This window comes from Tamandua tetradactyla, chromosome 16 (genome assembly GCF_023851605.1).
Source record: "Tamandua tetradactyla isolate mTamTet1 chromosome 16, mTamTet1.pri, whole genome shotgun sequence".
NCBI classification, from domain to species: Eukaryota; Metazoa; Chordata; class Mammalia; order Pilosa; family Myrmecophagidae; genus Tamandua; species Tamandua tetradactyla.
The window spans coordinates 34,692,619-34,711,667 of record NC_135342.1 but is presented as its reverse complement, the minus strand read 5'-3'; the positions used below and the strand labels follow the sequence as shown (position 1 = coordinate 34,711,667).

At 35.0% G+C, this 19,049-nt stretch overlaps 1 protein-coding gene across 2 annotated transcripts in view; it reads left to right on the top strand.

Annotated features, from left to right (window-relative positions):
* DPY19L3 (dpy-19 like C-mannosyltransferase 3) overlaps positions 1 to 19,049 on the top strand; it is a 113,133-nt gene that overhangs the window by 32,896 nt on the left and 61,188 nt on the right. For both annotated transcript variants that reach the window (XM_077132273.1, XM_077132272.1), the window contains exons 5-8: positions 1,134 to 1,255; positions 1,817 to 1,962; positions 3,831 to 3,954; positions 4,572 to 4,706. In XM_077132273.1, the coding sequence (XP_076988388.1) occupies positions 1,134 to 1,255; positions 1,817 to 1,962; positions 3,831 to 3,954; positions 4,572 to 4,706 (527 nt within the window). The remainder of the gene's footprint in view (positions 1 to 1,133; positions 1,256 to 1,816; positions 1,963 to 3,830; positions 3,955 to 4,571; positions 4,707 to 19,049) is intronic.

Here is a 19,049-nt window from a genome sequence, read left to right as displayed (position 1 = left end):
TTATAATTGATGCTGTATAACCTTGTGCCCAGGTCATCTAGTACTTTTTCCAATTTTCTTTGAAAATGATTTCTAGACATGAGCTTATCAGATCAAATGGTCAAAATGCACATGCAATTTTGCCATGTGTTGCCAAATTCCTCTCCATAGGAATTATACCATTTTATACTTCCAGCTGCATGCTATGAGAGTGTCTGCTTCCTTACAACCTCACTAACAGAGTATATTGTCAGACTTGATTCTTTCCAAGCTGATTAAGAAATGATATCTCAGTGTAGTTTTGGTGTTTGTTTGTTTGCTTTACATGGGTAGGCACCGGGAACCGAACCTGGGTCTCTGGCAAGCAGGTGAGAATTCGCCTGCTGAACCACCGTCACACTACCCTCTCAGTGTAGTTTTAATTCGCATTTCTCTTGGAAGGAGTGAGAGTGAAAATTTTTTCATATGTTTAAGGACCAAGTACATGGTTTCTTCTGTGACTACCCCTTCATACCTTCTGTTAGTCAGCTTGGTTTTGATAGCACATGACCTGAAAATAGCAATGGGTTTCTGTAGCAACAGGTTTATTTCTCAGTGTCATTACATAAATGCTGCAAGTCAGCAGCAGCTCTCCTTTACCCCACATCTTCTTACATCAGCCCTTTTTGGAACACACTGCTATCATGGCAGAAGGAAGGACTAAGAGAGCTGGCAGAAACACATATCTCTCAAGAGATACTCAGAGGTAGTGTGTGTCATATGTATTCACATGCTGTTGGCCAGAGAAAGTCAAATGGCCAAACCTACCACGAGGAGGGGGAGAGGCCATATATACTCTCTAGAAGGAGGTACTACAGGTCTCGTGGCAGGAAGACTTCTGGGGGATGTAAAATCCTTCTGCCCAAGTTTATAAAGGAACCATATACTTTTCTTATTGCAGTCACAAAAGTATAATTTATTTATGTTGTAAATATTTAAATAATGCTCATCTAATATGCATTGAGGTCTGTGAAGGTAGGACTCGGGGTTTTTGCTTACCTCAATGCCTAACACAGTTGCTGGAACATGTGAAGAATCTGGGATTGGTTTTGAATGAATGAATGATGATTGAAATTCTAATTATTTTTTCTTGATTTTTCAAATATCAATCTTAGGTTTACATGGTTTAATCTATGATAATAAAACTGAATCTATGAGGACAATTAACCTCCTTGAACGAATGAATATTTATCAAGAGGTTTTTCTCAGTATTTTATATAGAGTTCTTCCTATACAGGTATGTTATATTTTGTAACGTTGAATTGTTATTATCAGATGATACCTTTCATTTTAAATTGAAAGTTTCACGTGTTCTTCGTACCTTCCACTGGCTTGTTATAAAATCAGCAATATATAATTTTCTACATTTATATTGTGAACTTTACTTTTTATTTGTATTTTAAAAAATATTTTTCACATGTAGATGCTTCCTGGCTTATATCATAATACATGTATGTGATCCAGAAATTGATACTTTTTTTTGTTTGGAAATGTGTAACACTCCTGATTTATCTTTGAGACTTAAAAAATACTGGAAAATTAGTAAATCGTGGTGAGCACTTTCTCATGTAAATGAGGAAAAATTGGGGCCAGTTAAGTATAATACTTGTCTAGAATAGACAATGAAGCCAGAACTTTAAGGGCTTTGTTTACTCTTCTGCTTTGGGAAGAAAGGCTGCTAGCTCACTCCTAGTTAGAAAGAGTTCTAGATATTAAATTTCCTATGTCATGCTTTTTAAATGGTTATTGGAATGTTAGGGCTGCTCTAACAAACATTTTTTTATTGTTTTCTTTACAGAAGTATTTAGAGCCAGTATATTTTTATATTTACACCTTATTTGGACTCCAGGCAATCTATGTCACAGCTCTTTACATAACTAGCTGGCTCCTTAGTGGTACGTGGCTATCAGGACTTTTAGCAGCTTTCTGGTATGTCACAAATAGGTGAGTTGGAAAATCTGTTCACACCTCTCCCTTTACAAAATGTAAATAAAATTTAAATCACTTCGATTCTAATTCGGTGAAAATTATTCTACCACATTTGTTTGAGTGGGAGCATTTTCTCTTTAGTGTATCTATCAGTGTTTCTTTTTGTTGTTCTTTTTATATGTAAGGTTTTTTTTCAGTCCTTTTTTTTTTTTAATTTTATTGTGGTAACATATATACAACACAGAATTTTCCCATTTGAACCATTTCCATATGTACAGTTCAGTGATATTACATTCACTATATTGTGCTTCCATCACCACCATCCATTACCAAAACTTTTTTATCACCCCAAAGAGAAACTCTTCCATTTCCTCTGCCCTCCAGCCTGTGTAACCAGTAATCTATTTTCTGTCTCTATGAATTTAAGCAAAATATTCTATTACAATCTTATTTGTTGCTTACTATATACCAGGCACTTGTGAATGTATTATTAAATGTGTTATGTATTCATTTAATAACCCTATAGGGTCGGTGCTATTATTTTCCTTATTTTAAAGGTGAGGAAATTGAGGCTTAGAAATTTAAGAAATAACAGAGCTAAGTCTTGGTGAAGATTCAAACTGAGGGTGTGAGATATCTCTGTTATGTTGCCTCCTAACACTTTTTTAACTTTTAATTTTGAAATTTCAAATTTACAGGACAGTTGTAAAAATAATACAAAACCAATACAGAGAACTCAGGCATACCACCACCACACCACCCTGATACCCAGATCCACCAATTTTAACATTTGCCACATTTGCTGTATCATTCTATCTAGTTTGCCATGTATCTGTATGTCTGTTTGTGTATCTGTTTTCTAAACATTTGAGAGTATGTTATGTACATTGTGCTCCTTGAACTCTTAATACTTCAACGTACATTTCCTAAAATAAGGATATTCAGTTATATAATCACCTTAATGCAGTTAACAGGTTTAAGAAATTTAACATTGATGTAAAGCTTACCGTCTATATTCCAGTTTTTTTGTATCCCTTTGAGCCCTTTCCTCCTCCCTTGCTAAATCCCATCCAGCATCATGTATTGCGTTAATTGTCATTTTTTCTTTTGGTTGCTCTTTATTTTTACATTGTGGAACTATATATATATAATATATATATATATATTATATTATATTATATATATATATAAAACATGAACTTTCTCATCTCAGCTACTCCTAAGTGTACCGTTCAGTGGCATTAATCACGTTCACACATTCACAATGTTGCACTACCCTCAGCACCATCCAGCCTCTTAATATTTTAATCTAACATATTGTTCCTGCTGAAAGTGAATGAAAGTAAAGTTTATTGTTCTTAGAGTAAACAGAGGACACTTTTTGAATGCCTACTATGCAAAAGGATAGTTCTTAGTGCTGTGCATATAAAGATAAAATTAGATTTGTGCTTGCCCTCTAGGGGATTACATCCTGGGATGGGGGCCAGGATCCTTATTGCCAGTGATGAATTTAAGACTCATGTATAGAGTAATGTAGAAACAGAGAGAGAGAAAATATAAAATATGGCCTATGGCAGAGTTAGAAATAAAAGTAGGAGGTGGTGTGGCATGAAATATCCATGGGCTTGGGAGTCAGACTAACATGGGTTTGAACCCCAGCTTTACCAATTAGCTAAATATTTACCCCTAGATAAGTAACTAAATTTCCTCAATGCCAATTTTATGTTACCATGATGGTGATGATAAGAACAATTATTATTGAACCAATAACTAGACTACAATATATTTGGACTTAATGTAAATATGTCTTTGATTTTAGAAACTGTTTGAGGAAACTATTGCAAAAATGATTACTTTGGCCAATTGTGTTTTATTTTGTGTAGAATAGACACCACAAGAGTTGAGTTTACCATTCCATTGAGAGAGAATTGGGCCCTGCCCTTCTTTGCAATTCAAATAGCAGCAATTACATATTTCCTGAGACCAAATTTACAGCCTCTTTCAGAAGTAAGTTTTGATAATAATTTGTATTTTTTTAATTCCCCTATTTTATATCAGAAGCCTCAGAAAATGTGTTGCATATACAGTGTCCCAGTGCATGTGAATTGTTCTTATCTGTGACCCATTTTTAACTTGAATTAAATGAAGTTTTCTTTCTGTGATTTTTCTTACTTTGCTGGGAAAATGTTTTCATTTTTGATGTTAAAATGTACTCTACATAAACTCCCCTTAAATAGTTGCAGCAAACCCACACGCACTTTATGCAAAACTGTCAGAATTTTTAAGCCATTGCTCTTGAGACGAATTGGTACGTTGTCACCTCCATAATAGTGTGGAACTTTGTGCAAAACTGTCAGAATTTTTAAGCCATTGCTCTTGAGACGATTTGGTACGTTGTCGCCTCCATAATAGTGTGGAATACACATACCGTATGTGAATATTTATATGCAAAATGTCACTTTAGGATATTTAGAGCTTAAGTAACAAATGCAAGGGTTTTCAGAGCAACAGTTTATGGTTTTCCTGTTTGGTTTTAGAGAAATTGGCTGCTCTTGAGAAAACTTGTCTGCAAGGCTTTTTATTAATAGAGACATGTAAATTATACAAAGATTTTCTTTTTACAGAGGCTGATACTTCTTGCCATTTTCATATCAACTTTTCTCTTTAGCCTGACATGGCAATTTAATCAATTTATGATGCTGATGCAAGCATTAGTACTGTTCATATTGGACTCCTTGGACATGCTTCCAGCAGTGAAGGTACACTCTGCTTTATTTTGTCATTGGAAATTTTATTGTTTGGTGTTTTATATCATAGAGTGAATTTAAAATATGCAAGTGCTTTATAATAAAGTTGAAGTTTCTACTTAGATTTACTATAAACATGCTATAGTCAGTTGAAACTGAGTAATTTATGCAACCTGGTTTGACCCTCTTCACTTTGATTCTGCTTATTTTATGTTAAAAGACAGAGTCTTGGGGCAGGCCATGGTAGCTCAGCAGGCAGAGTTTTGTCTGCCATGCCGGAGACCTGGGTTTGATTCCCAGTGCCTGCCCCTGCAAAAAACAAAAAATAAAAGACGGAGTTTTAGGGGGTACATATGCCTACGTCAGTTTTCCTTTATAGAGATTAAGTCAATGTACAAAAATAAAATAGCCATTTTAAAATGTCTTACTGGATATTCCCCCACCCACTCACCTAGCCCCCCACCCCCACGTTCCAACAAACTCAAAGGGAGTATAACAGCTTTTCTGTGGTAAAGTCGGAAACTTGAGCTGGGCCACAAAAGAAAAGAGTAGAATTTGGGTAGAGTGTGAGAGAGCAGACTAGTAAAGTAAACTGTAGCACAGAAAGCAAATAGATTATTTGGTATTTATTCAGTTGTGAAGACATGGTCACTCATATACTGCTGGTAAGAATGTAACTTGCTATAGTCTGTCTTTGTAGTAGATATCAAATATCTAAAAATGTGTATACCCTCTCACCAGCAGTTCCACCTCTGGAAATTTAATCTAAGGAAATAATCATATGTGTTCATTTCAACTGTATTATAATAATGAAAAGCTGGAAACAAGCTGAGTCAGTAGCAGTAGGGTATTGTTAAATAAACTATGCCGTATCTATGTAATAGAGTATTATAGCGTATCTATGTAAGGAAGTATTATGTAACCAGTTGTTCACTTCTCTCCCTTTTTTTTTTCTTAAGTAAAGCATATCAAAGTGTTAATAGTCAAATACATGGTTCTGTATATTCTTTTTGTTCTTTGGATCTTTTGAATTATTTTTTTCTGTAATAATCATATATTTAACTTAAATTTAGAAAAGGGGGTACTGGTTTACTGTACAATTTATTGTACAAGCAATTTATTTCATGGGATTTAATTCTAAACTTGATTAAACTTTTATATTTGAAACTATGTTGTTGATGTTAGAGATTGTTAGAAGTATCAAAATTTTAGAAAGAACAGTATTATAGTGAAAGGATCCTGAGTTATAAAAGCCTCTAAAAATTATTAGCTTTTAAACTTTGGCAAGTCATTTAACTTCCTGGAGCCTTAACTTCTTCATAAGTGTGTCATTGATCCCCAGTCATGTCAAAAGAGAAAGACTCAGAATAATTGATATAGAAAAAAAAATCCAAATTTAGAGCACAGTGTAGTGACAAGAAGTGATGTCTTCTTTGATGTATGTCATTATCTTTTCATGGGTGATGGGAAATCTCTTAACCAACAAAAGCCCAAGTTTACAGTCAAAAATATGTTCAAGGATTTTTAAACATAAAGCAGAATGCAAATGGTATAATATTAAGTATACACTTTTGTTTCATTAAAGGCTAAAAATATGAAAGTTAATAAAGATTAATCTGTTGTGGAAACAAGAAGATACATTTTAATGATGAATGCCTAAGAGATCATTTTAAAGTACTCCATACAGTTCCAGATAAGCTAGAGTCCATAAACTTCTTATTCCTCCAAATAAGTACAACTAAAAACCCTGGACCTGGTTTACAAAATAAACATAATGTTTTGCAAGGTAGAGAGAAGAAAGCAAACCTTTTAGGTACCTTGAGACCCAAGCAGGAAATGGCAAATTCTTTTTGCCTCTTCTATCCTGGAATGGGTGCTGGAGAAGCCAGCATTCTTGAAATATCAATGGTCTTAGACAAAAAAAATCACCAAGAAAAGCTTGCTCCCTCTAGCTAAAGGATCAAAAAAGTGGAAACCTAGCAAGATGGAAATTTTCAAACATTAACCATCCTACTCCAACCAAACATCACAGGAAAACTGAAGCCCTGCTCCCACCTCTGTCAGCAGATTCTGAATGAAGACTATACATCCACCCTCACCTAGGTGTAACAAGGTACCATTTATTTCCCACCACAGTTGTACTAGAAGAAGCCTAATTGGGAGCCAGGACTTTCACCGTCCCCCTAGGTATCAGTGAGGGCCTCATGGGAAGACTGTGCTTCCACCGTCCCCCACAGGTATCAGTGAGGGCCTCATGGGAAGACTGTGCTTCCACCGTCCCCCACAGGTATCAGTGAGGGCCTCATGGGAAGACTGTGCTTCCACCCCATCCATTGATTGTCACACATCCTTTCCCTTCCCTACCAGAGTGGTGTCAGGCAGACCAAATGGGAAGTTGGGACTTTGACTGATACTTGCAGGTAACAACCCCCCCTCCTGTAGTTTCAGTGAGGCCACATGAGCGGGAGTAATGACGTGCTCATATTCTTCCCAGCCAGGATAATATCAGTGGATACTTGGTAGGGAGCCTGAACCTTCACCCTCACCCAACAATGAGGCATCCCCCTGCCCTTTCCCACCCTAGGAGGCCAAGTGTATAACCTGAACTTTCACGCCCAAATGAAAATAATGAGGTGGAACCCTTCTTCCCCTGCCAGCGTGGCACTGATGTGGTATCAGAAGAGGCTTGCTGATGCAAAAGATTTAATTAAGACCCAGTGTTTCATAGTCTAATGCCAAAAATGTATTAAGATACAGTAAAATAATCACTCATCACACTAAAAATCAGGAAAGTCTCTCTTGAAAGAAAACAGACAACAAAAGACACTAACACTGAGACATAGAACTTGGAGTTTTCTGATAAGGAATTTAAAACAACTATCATTAAAAAAAGCTTCATTGAGCGTTTATAAACAAACTTGAAAAAACTGAAATTTAAAAAACAAAAAACTCAGCAAGGAAGAAGAGACATAGAAGAACCAAATGGAAATTTTAGGACTGAAAATTTCTAATAACCAAAATGAAAAGCTCACTGGAGGTGGGCATTGGTGGCTCAGTGGCATAGTTCTCACCTGCCATGCCAGAGACCTGGGTTCGATTCCTGGTGCCTACCTGTGCAAAAAAAAAAAAAGGAAAAAAACCTCACTGGATGCGCTCAAAAGCAGAATGAAGAGGACAGAGGTAAAAAAAAAAAACCCCACTTAAAGATAGAACAGTAGAAGCTATCTAATCTGAACAAGAGAAAATAGGGGGAAAATGAGTTGAGAATCAGTGACCTGTGGGACTGTAGCTAAGTCCCAGAAGTCATAAAACGTGGAAACCTTCATGCTATCAGAGTGCCAGAAAGAGAGGGAGGAGGAATGAGGGCCTGAAAGAATATTCAAAGAGGTAATGACTGAAATTTTCCAAAATTTGGCATAGGATATAAACATACAGATTGAAATAAAACCATGCCAAGACACCTCGTAGTCAAACCTTCAAAAACATGAAAAAGCAATCTTGAAAGCAGCCAGTAAAAACAACAGTTTACCTATAAGAGAAAACCAATTAGATTTACAGTGTATTTCTCAAGAGATACCATCAAGGCTAGAAGGAAGTGACGCAGTATTTTTCAGGTGCTGAAATAAAGGAACTGTCAATCATGAATCTTATACCTAGCAAAAATAGTCTTCAGGAATGAAGGAGAAATTCATCTGACATTCTCAGATGAAGGAAAACTAGTAAAATTTGTTGCCAGTGGTCCAAATACAACCTAAAAGAACGGCTAAAGGTAATTCTTGAAACAGAAAAGGAAATAATAAAAGAAAGAATCTTGAAACATCATGAAGGAAGATAAAGCAATAAAAATATGGGCAAATACAATTGACTTTCCTTCACTTGGGTTTTCTAAATTATTTTCGATGGTTGAAGTGAAGTTATGTCTTACATGGTTTTCAGAGTATGTAAAGGAAATATTTAGGACAATTAGAAATGAAGAGAATTAAGGGGACTCAAGAGGATAAGGGTACTTAAATGGAGGTAAGGTTACTACGCTTCACTTGAGCTGGTAAAATGTTAACACCAATAATAGACTTTGTTAAGTTTTGAATATATAATGGAATATTCAGAGCAGCCTCTAAGAAATACATACAAAGAAATACACTCAAAAAGACTAAAATAAATAAAGGAATGCTAAAAATGTTGAGTTAACCCACAGGAATGTAGAAAAAGAAAAGCAGAAAACAAGAAATAGAATGGAATTTTTAAGTCCTGTCATAAATATAAATGGTTTAAATGTGCAAATTAAAAAAAATGGCCCAACTATATACTGTCTATAAGAAATTCACTTCAAATATAATAAAATAGGTAGGTTGACAGTAAAAGGATGGAAAAGATATACCATGCAAACATTATTCAAAAGAAAGGAGGAGTGGTTATATTAATCAGAGAAAATAGATGGCAGAGCAAAGAAAATTACCAGGACCAGGGAAGGTCATTATATAATTTAAAAGGATCAGTTACCAAAGAGACATAGCAGTCCTAAATATGTATGAACTAAATGGTAGAGCTGCTAAATTCATGAAGTAAAAGCTGACAGAACTGAAAGGAGAAATAGAGAAATCTACAGTTATAGCTGGAGACTTCAACACCCCTTTTCAACCTTGATACAGCAACTAAACAGAAAACAGGAACTAATCAGTATTTCTAGAATACTCCACCTAACAACAAAAGAATGCACATTGTTTTCAAGCACTCATTGGAGCATTTACCAAGTTATATATCCTGGGCCTTAAACCTCAACAAACTTAATACAGTTATGATCATACCAAATATATGCTAGGACCACAATGGATTCGAACAAAAGATCAATAACAGTCTAAGTTCCCACCTTAAGACAGGTGTAAAAGAAGATTAAATTAAACCCAAAACAAGCAGAGGAAAGGAAGTAATAAAAATAGGAGCAGAAATCAAAATTAAAAACAGAGAAACAATATAAAGAATAAATGAAATAAGCTAGTTCTTTAAAAAGATAAATAAAATTGACAAACTTCTAGCAAAATTCCACAATCATAATTGCCTTGGAGCATTAAATCTTTTGAACAGATTTAACACCAAAGGTGTGAGTCTAGATGTGATGGTTTGAAGCTGTTATGTACCCCAGAAAAGCTGTGTACTTTTTCGTAATCCAGTCTTGTGGGGAACAGCCATGTTTCTTTAATCCTGATTTAAAATTGTAGGGTGGAAACTTTGATTAGATTGTTTCTATGGAGATTGACACACCCAGTTGTGGCTGCGGGCTTTTGATTAGATTACTTCTGTGGAGATGTGGTGTGCCTGGTTGTGGGTGTGGCCTTTTGAGTAGGTGGAAATGTGACTGCCTATTCAGGGTGGATCTTTATTAGTTTACTGAAGTCATTTTAAAGGGGAATCATTTTGGAGAAACCTCAGATAAAAATGCTTGGAGAACAGTTGCTTCAGAGCTGACAGAGATGCAGACATCTGAAGATGCTTAGAGTGCCAGCAGAGAGCAGACATTGGACTTTTGGAGATACAGCGCATAGCAGATGTCACCGTGTGTGTGCCTTCCCAAGAAATGCTGAGCAAGCCAGAACCCAGAGTGTGTCCTGGATGAGTTAGGTGAAGACCTACAGGTGCTTAGAGGAGTAACCACTGGCACTAGCAGCTGTCTGAAACCAGAAGCTTAAGGACCAGCAGACACTAGCCACATGCCTGCCCAGCTGACAGAGGTGTTCTAGACCCATCAGCCTTTCTTGAGTCAAGGTATCTTTCCCTGGATGCCTTAATTTGAACATTTCTATGGCCTTAGAACTGTAAACTTGTAGCAATAAATTCCCTGTTTAAAAGCTGTTCCATTTCTGGTATATTGCATTCTGGCAGCATTTAACAAACCAAAACATTATAGCATTACTTAAGTTCTAGGGAGTATAGCATAGTGGTTAAGAACACAGACTCTAGAGCTAGACTGCCTGAGTTTTTGATAAATAAATGTATGTAAATTACCTAGAACATTGTCTGGTTTTTTTTAACAACAAATCTTTAAAAAAAATAGTTTTATTGACAAATCTTCATACACATACACAGTCCGTACATGGTGTACAATCACTGGCTCACTTATCATCATATAGTTGTGTATTCATCACTGTGATCATTTTTAGAATATTTGTATTACTCCAGAAAAAGAAATAAAAAGAGAAAAGAAAAAACCCATACATACCATACCCCTTATCCCTCCCTTTCATTGACCACTAGTATTTCCATCTACCCAATTTATTTTACACCTTATCCTCCCTATTATTTATTTTTTATCCATTTTTTTTTATTCCTCTATCCTTACCCTGGATAAAAGGAGCATCAGACACAAGGTTTTCACAATCAAAAAGTCAAATTTGTAAAAGTTATATCACTATACAATCATCTTCAAGAATCAAGGCTACTGGAACACAGCTCAACAGTTTCAGATATTTCCATCCAGCCATTCCAATACACCATAAACTAAAAACTGATATCTATATTATACATAAAAATAACCTCCAAGATTGCCTAGTATTTTAAGTCTATTTGAACTATAGTAATTTTGGATGATGATGATGATGACCCCTTCAAAAAAAATTCCATTTATTCTGCACAGAATGAGTATATTATTGCTACCTTGTTTCTGAAGTATATACTAATAGAAGCCCAGAAGGAACATTGGGCATACCACTGATAAGTGGAAACTTTGCAATTTATAATATGGCCCACTTCCACATTTCTGGCTGCTTACCAGCAGTATTTCTCTTAAATCTAGGGCATAGTTACATTTACAAAACTGTATAATCTGAACTGTACTTTTTCTAGAAATAAAGTATATCCACCTGATATGAAAATAACTTACAGCATATAAACCCACAGCTTCCCTAATAAAAATAAATAAATCTGACAGCATCAAAACATACCATGTCCTATAAGTAATAGGGGGAACAAACGTTGAAATAAATTTAGTAGATTGAAATGCTAGTGACCAGTGAAAGGGAGGGGTAAGGGGTATGGTATGTATGAATTTTTTTTTTCTGTTTTCTTTTTTATTTCTTTTTCTGAATTGATGCAAATGTTCTAAAAAATGATCATGATGATGAATATACAACTATGTGATTAAAAAAGGTTCATATTGTATGTTGATTGGTTTTATTAATAAAAATTAAATATATGTGTATATATACCATGTCCCAAGAAAGACCAATAAATTTTTTTTCTTAAAAAAAAGCATCTGGTTGTGTCCTTAAAGAGTCCCTGCAAATTGATAAGAAAAACACTGACACCCCAGTAGAAAAGGAAGTAAAAGGATATAAATACTTCTTAGAAGAAACATTATCTAAAAGGATAAAATAATTTTACTTCTCACTACTTAGAAAAAATATATTTTAATTGCCAATTTGCAAATGCAACAGGTATTTAAGAAAAGATATGCAGAAATTTTATAGAGAAAATCAGGAAATTTATAGAAGGATGTTAAACAGACCTAAAAGATGCAAATTCTCCCTAAGTTGATTTCAAGATCTATTGCAAGTTTAATCAAAATCACAGCACTATTAGTTGAACTTTGCAAGAAAAGTCCAAATATAAGTGGAAAAGGAAAAGGAAAAGAATAATCAATACTTTTCTGAAGAACAAAGTAAAAAGTGTAGAATACTTGCTTTGTCACCTATCGATAATTTTATAAAGCTGTAGTAATTCAGACAATATAGTACAATGAAATAAAAAATGACAATGGGACCTAAGAGGGGGTCCCCAAATATACCCACAAAAGTAAGAAGATACTAGAGACCATTGAGAGTGGTTAATAAATAATTATGGGAGGGCTGGTCATACCAGTGGCAGAAGTAAAATTGGATTCACGCTATATCGTGTAAAAAAAAATAATTCTAGGTTATTCAGAGATCCAAATATGTAAAGAAAAATATATACAAGTTTTTAGCAGGAAATATAATAATTCCTTAATGATTTTGATTTAAGAAGGCAGTTCTGAATAAAAAAACATGCCATGAAGATTAATAGAGTCAATAAAATGGGTTAAAAAATTGATGTTTAGCTACCTTAAACAAACAAAAAAGCTTAACAAAGGACACTATTAAAGGTTAAGTAGATATAAACAGGGAGAAAATACTTATATTGAATTAGAATACAATAACTCTTGCTACTCAGTAAGTAAAATATAAGAACCTCAGTAGGAAAAATGAACAAATAATATTAGTATTCAGTAAGAAGAAAAAGGAGTGCCAATAAATATATAAAAAGCTCATCTTCCTGTTAAGTAATTATGGAAATGAAAATTAAAACCATGATGGTATTTCAAAAATGATAGGATATCAAATGTGATATACCATTTCTTACCAACTAGGTAACTTATTGAAAACATGTCACCATCCAAAATAAGAAGAAAATACTTAGGTACAAATTTAACAAAGAAGTACAAAACTTGTATTCTGAAAACTGCAAAATATTGTTGAAAGAAATTAAAGAAAGCCTAAATAAATGGAAAAGCATCTCATATCCATGGATTAGAAAATTTATTGTTTAGATAGCAGTACTCTCCAAATTTACCTACAGATTTAATGCAGTCCCTATCAAAACCCCTACCTGGCTTCTTTGTAGAAATTGGCAGAGTGAACCAAAAATTCATAAGCAAATAAAAGGGACCCAGAATTAGCCAAAACAATCTTGAAAAAGAAGAGCGAAGTTAAACTCATATTTCTGATTTCAAAACTTTGTACAAAGGTACTGCAAGACACAGTAATACTGGCATAAGAAACATACAGATCAATGAAATATATTGAAAGTTGAGAAATAAACTCTTACATTTATGGTCAATTGATTTCTTATATAATTCATCTTTCTTTGTGTTAAGGTATACACAACAAATACCATCTTTACCATTTTATTTTAAGTAGACACTTCTTTGACATTAAGTATATTAACAGTGCTGTGTCATTCATGCCACTGTCTATTTCCAGACTATTTTAATCATCCCAAACCCAAACCCAAATTCATTTAGCAATACGAATTGCTTCCCCCCACCCCTGGTGACCGCTACTCTGCTTTCTGTCTCCATGAAGTTTCTTAGAAGCTTATTTTATTCACTGCAATGTCTTCAGCATTCATCCATGTCGTAGCATGTACCACCACTTCATTTCTTTTTATTGCTGAGTAATTGTATGGCTATATCACATTATGCTAATCCAGTCATCTGCTGATGGGCTCTTGGGTTGCTTCTGCCTTTTGATTACTGTGAATAATGCTGCTTTGAACATTGTCATCGAAATATCTGTGGGATCCTGCCATCACTACTTTGAGGTATGTATGTATAAGTGGAATTGCCAAGTCATATGATAATTATATGCGTAACTTTCAGAGCAACCACCAGACTTTTCCACAGTGGCTGCATTTTACATTACCACCAACGTGTGAGTGTTCCTATTTCTCCATATCCTTCCCAACACTTATTTTAGTATTTTTTTTAATGGAAATGTATTACAGGTTTATGTTAGGCAACTTTACACAAAAGCACAAAGAATAAGAGAAAATTGGTCACCTCATCCAAATTAAAATGTTTTATGCCTCAAAGAAATTTATCATGAAAGTAAAGAGACAACTACTTACTGGGGGAAGATATTTGGAAAACATTTATCTAATAAAAGTTTAATATCCAGAATTTATAATGAAACCCTGCAACATAGCAATGAAATTATAAACAGCTCACTTAAAAGTTGGGCAAGACTTGACTAGAAATTTCTCCAAGAAAGACGCAAATGGCTAGAAAGCACATGAAAAGATGCACAGTATCACTTACTGAGAAACGAAAGTCAAGACCACAATGAGATACCATTGCCCACCCACTAGAATGGCTAATACTAACAAAGGGAAAATTACAAGTGTGGGAGAAGATGCAAGCAAGCAGGAACAATAATTCCTTTTTACTGGGAATATTTTGATGTTTGGCAGGTGGAAGGTAGTTTGGCAGTTCCTCAAAGAGTTCAGTATAGAAGTATCACATGACCTATCAATCCCACTTCTAGGTAAGTACCAAAAACATTTGAAAGCAGGGACTCAAAGAGATATTTGCATACTAATGATCATTAAGGCTTTATTAACACTTATCAAAATTGGAAGGAACCCAAGTGTCCATCAACTGATGAATAGTTAAACAAAATGTGATAGGTCATACAATATAATATTATTCATGCACAAAAGGAAAGAAGTCCTGATACCTGTGACAACATGGATGAACCTTGCAGATATGTTAAGTGTAATAAAGCCAGGTACAAAAGTACAAATTGTGTATAACTTCACTCATATGAAATAGAATAAGTAAACTCATAGAATCATAATATAGAATACAGACTACCAGGGGATGGGATAGAGATAGAGAATGGGGATTTAATGGTTAAATTGTAAAAAGTTTCTATTTGAGTAGATATGAAGTTTGTAATGGATGGTGGTAATAGTAATACAACATTGTAAATGTAAATACTGAATATTTGGACTGTATTTGAATATGGTTAAAAGGGGAAATTTTAGGTTGTATACATGTTATTCTAGAAACAGTTTTAAAAAAGCAACATACAACACAATGTAACCAATGGATTGTAGTTAGTAATATAATTATAAAAATTTTCTTGCATGAATTGTAAAAAATGTGCCACACTAAAGTATAGGTTAAAAATAGGATGGTATATGGGAATTCTGTATTTTATGCATGGTTTTTCTGTAAACCTACAACTTTCCTAATTAAAAAATTTATTTGAGGGATTGTTTTCATTTCTTTTGGGTTTGAATTTGTATTTTCAGTTTCATATAGGAGCTGGATTGCTTGGGTCTCATGGTAATTCTGTTTTAGTTTTTGAAAAACATTATGCTGATTTCTGCAGCAGATTTACCATTTTACATTCTCACCAGTAATATGAGGATTCTAATCTCTCCACATCCTTTCAACACTTGTTATTTTCTGTTTATTTTTTGTAATACCCATCCTAATGTGTTTGGACTGGAATGTCATTGTGGGTTTGTTTTGTTTTGTTTTTGTATTTACATAGTGACATCATATGGATCATCTTTTCATGTGCTTATTTCCATTTGTATATATTCTTAGGAGAAATGTCTGCTCAAGTCCTTTGCACATCCTCTGATTGGGTTGTTTGTCTTTTTGTTTTGAGTTTTAAGAGTTTTATATATTTTGGACACTAGGGCCTTATCAGATATATACAATACTTTCTCCCATTCTTATGCTGCCTTTATTCTCATGTTATCCAAGGACAGAACGTTTGTTGAAGGTTTTCTCACATAGATGGCATTCATATTGTTTCTCTTCATTGTGAGTTCCATTGTACTAAGGCCAGAGCTTTGAATAAAGGACTTGCTACAGAAATGACATTCATATGATTTATGTCTCCTGTGAATTTGCTTATGTTGATTAAAAGACGGCAGGTCACTGACAGACTTTCCAAATTATTTGCCCTCATAGAGTTTCTTTCCCATGTGAGTTAACACATGTTGAGTCACTGTAGATCTGTGAGTGAAATCATTCCGTTCAAAGGGGCTCTCTGGAATGTGAGGTGTCCACTGAGATTAGATGATTGACATTCTCCAGCATCACATCTCTGAGTAACTTTTTCTCGGATGTGTCCAGCGGGGCCCATTCTTCCTGGATAAAGTCTGTAGTTACATCTTTGAAGGTCACTGATGCCAAATCCCTTCTCTCTGCTCTGGGATGAACACCAGATGTCTGCATTTGTGACAAGTGTACCAGGGATTCTGATGTGGAGTAGAACCTTAAACTCTAGGCGGTAAAGAATTGCTCGGCCCTGCACCTCCAACCAAGATCTACTCCTTTCTGGGACTGTGTCTCTGCTCTGAAACTCTGCAGAGCTCGAATGCCACAGAACTTCTCTTCCTGTGGGATTTTGTTTCAGTGTTTCCATCCCTCTTACTTCACAGGATTTATTTGTTCCAAGGGAATTAGGGCTCTGTTTCCTCATCAGTGGGAACCAGGTTCCTGAAGGTCATTGGGAAATCTGAGAATCTGGAATTACCTCCCCCATGGCTCTTATTTTTAGTATTTTTTTTTAAATGGCTATTATTTAAAGTTTGAAGTGGTATTTCATTGTGTCTTTAATTTGCATTTCTTTGATGGGTAATAGTGTTGAATATCGTTTTTTAAACTTTTTTTTATGAAATATATACGCAAAGAAAAGAAAGACAAAACAATAATTTTTAAATAAATTTTGAAGTACATCTCAAGTTCCAAGATTTCAGACTTTGTTATGGGTTACCATTCCACTATTTCAGATTTTTCCTTCTAGCTGCTCCAAAACTCTAGTGCCTGAAAGAAATACCAGTATAGTGATTCAGCAGTCATACTCGATCATTAAATCCTATTTTCTCTGTTATTCCTCCTTCTCTGATCCCTCTCTGAGTGTATAGGGATCTTTGGTCAGTACCCATTCTGACTTTTCATGTAGAGAAGGGCTGTTGACACTAAAGATAGAGAGATTTAATTCTTGATCATCTTGGAGAGGATGGTCCTTCTGGGTTTCAGAATTTATCTGGGATAGGAACCTGCTGGAAATTATAGGTTCCAGGAAAGCAAATTTAGTGCATGAAACTTTTATAGAGTCTTAGTTCAAGCCCTAGGTGTTCTTTCTCTTTTTTCTTAATTTTTTTTTTATTAGAGAAATTGTGGGTTTATCGCCTAACCATGCATAAAATACAGGACTCCATATACCACCCCACCACCAACACCTTGCATTGGTGTGGAAAATTAATGATAGCACTTTCTGGTAATTTTACTATTTTTTTTTACATTAGTTTACTTTTGTTACAATTGATGAAAAAATTTTAAATAGTGCTATTAACTATCGTACATAGTTTACATTAGGTGTATTTTTTTCCATATACCCCCCTATTAATGCCTTGTTTTAGTGTCATACATTTGTTATAATTCATGAAAGAAAATTCCTACACTTGTACTATACACTATAGTTATTGTCTACAATAAGGGTTCACTGTATTATAAAGGCCTATGCTTTATCCTTTAATCTTTATTCTAGTAACATATATGACCTAAAGTTTCCACTTTTAACCACATTCCCCTGTATAGTTCAGTGCTGTTAATTATACTCACAATAATGTTCTACAGTCACCGCCGTCCATTTCCAAACCTTTATAATAAACCCAAATAGAAATTCTGAAATTAAGCATCAACTCCTTATTCTCTAATCTTGTGGTAACCTAATTCTACATTCTAACTATGAGTTTGCATGTCATAATTAGTTCATATAAGTGAGGTCATACAATATTTATTCTTTTGTGTTTGGCATAGTTCATGCAGTATAATGTTCTCAGGGTTCATTCATGTTGTCACAAATCATCACAGCTTCATCCCTTTTTAAAGCTGACTAATGTTCCATTCTGTATACATGCTACTTTTTTTTTAATGCTGTATGGCAGGGTCACATTTCATTCTTTTTCCATGTGAATATCTGTTGCTGCAGCACCATTTGTTGAATTTTTTGTTTTTGTTTGGGAAGTGCATGGGCTAGGAATCAAACCTGGGTCTCCCACATGGCAGGCAAGAATTCTACCACTGAACTACCCTCGCACCCCCTATACTACATTTTATTTATTCTTTGGTTGATGGACACTTGGGTTGCTTCCATCTTTTGGCAATTGTGAATAATGAGGTATGGCAGAACTTTTATTTAAGGTTTTTATGTCATAAGGAAACACCTTAAAATTGGGTTTTGGATATTCTTGTTCTTAATGGGCCTCCCCACTCTAGAGCTGTATCAGTGATCAAGCCACGCCACAAAGCCATAGGCCACTTGCCATCTTGGTGACTCCTTTCTCCCCTTCTCCCTCTTCTGTCACAGATTGCGTTCCAGAAAACTTCAGTGTCCTCCATCTCTCTTCAGCCCCTGCATGCCAACTCAGTCTCTGCCCTTACAAATCTACAGCCATTCCAGCTCCTCCTAGCAGAACTAAATTCTCTCCAAGACCTTGCTTTAGAAGGCAGTTCTCTTACATTACAAAGCTGTCAAAAGTCACAGAGTTTTCCTGGCTTAGGATCCTAGTTGTTCTTAAAAGTTATCAGGAGTGATGTTGGTTGGGATTTAGCAAACCATGGCAATTAGCACTATTTAATTGAAGCTTGCATAAGAATAGACTACAGAATACCTCTTGACTCTATTTGATCTCTTTTAGCCACTGATGCCTTATTTTATTATGCTTCTTTTCCCCCTTTTGGTCAGGAAGGCATTGTCGATCCAACAGTGCCAGGGCCAGACTCATCCCCAGGAAGCATGCCTCATGTTGTCAGGGAGA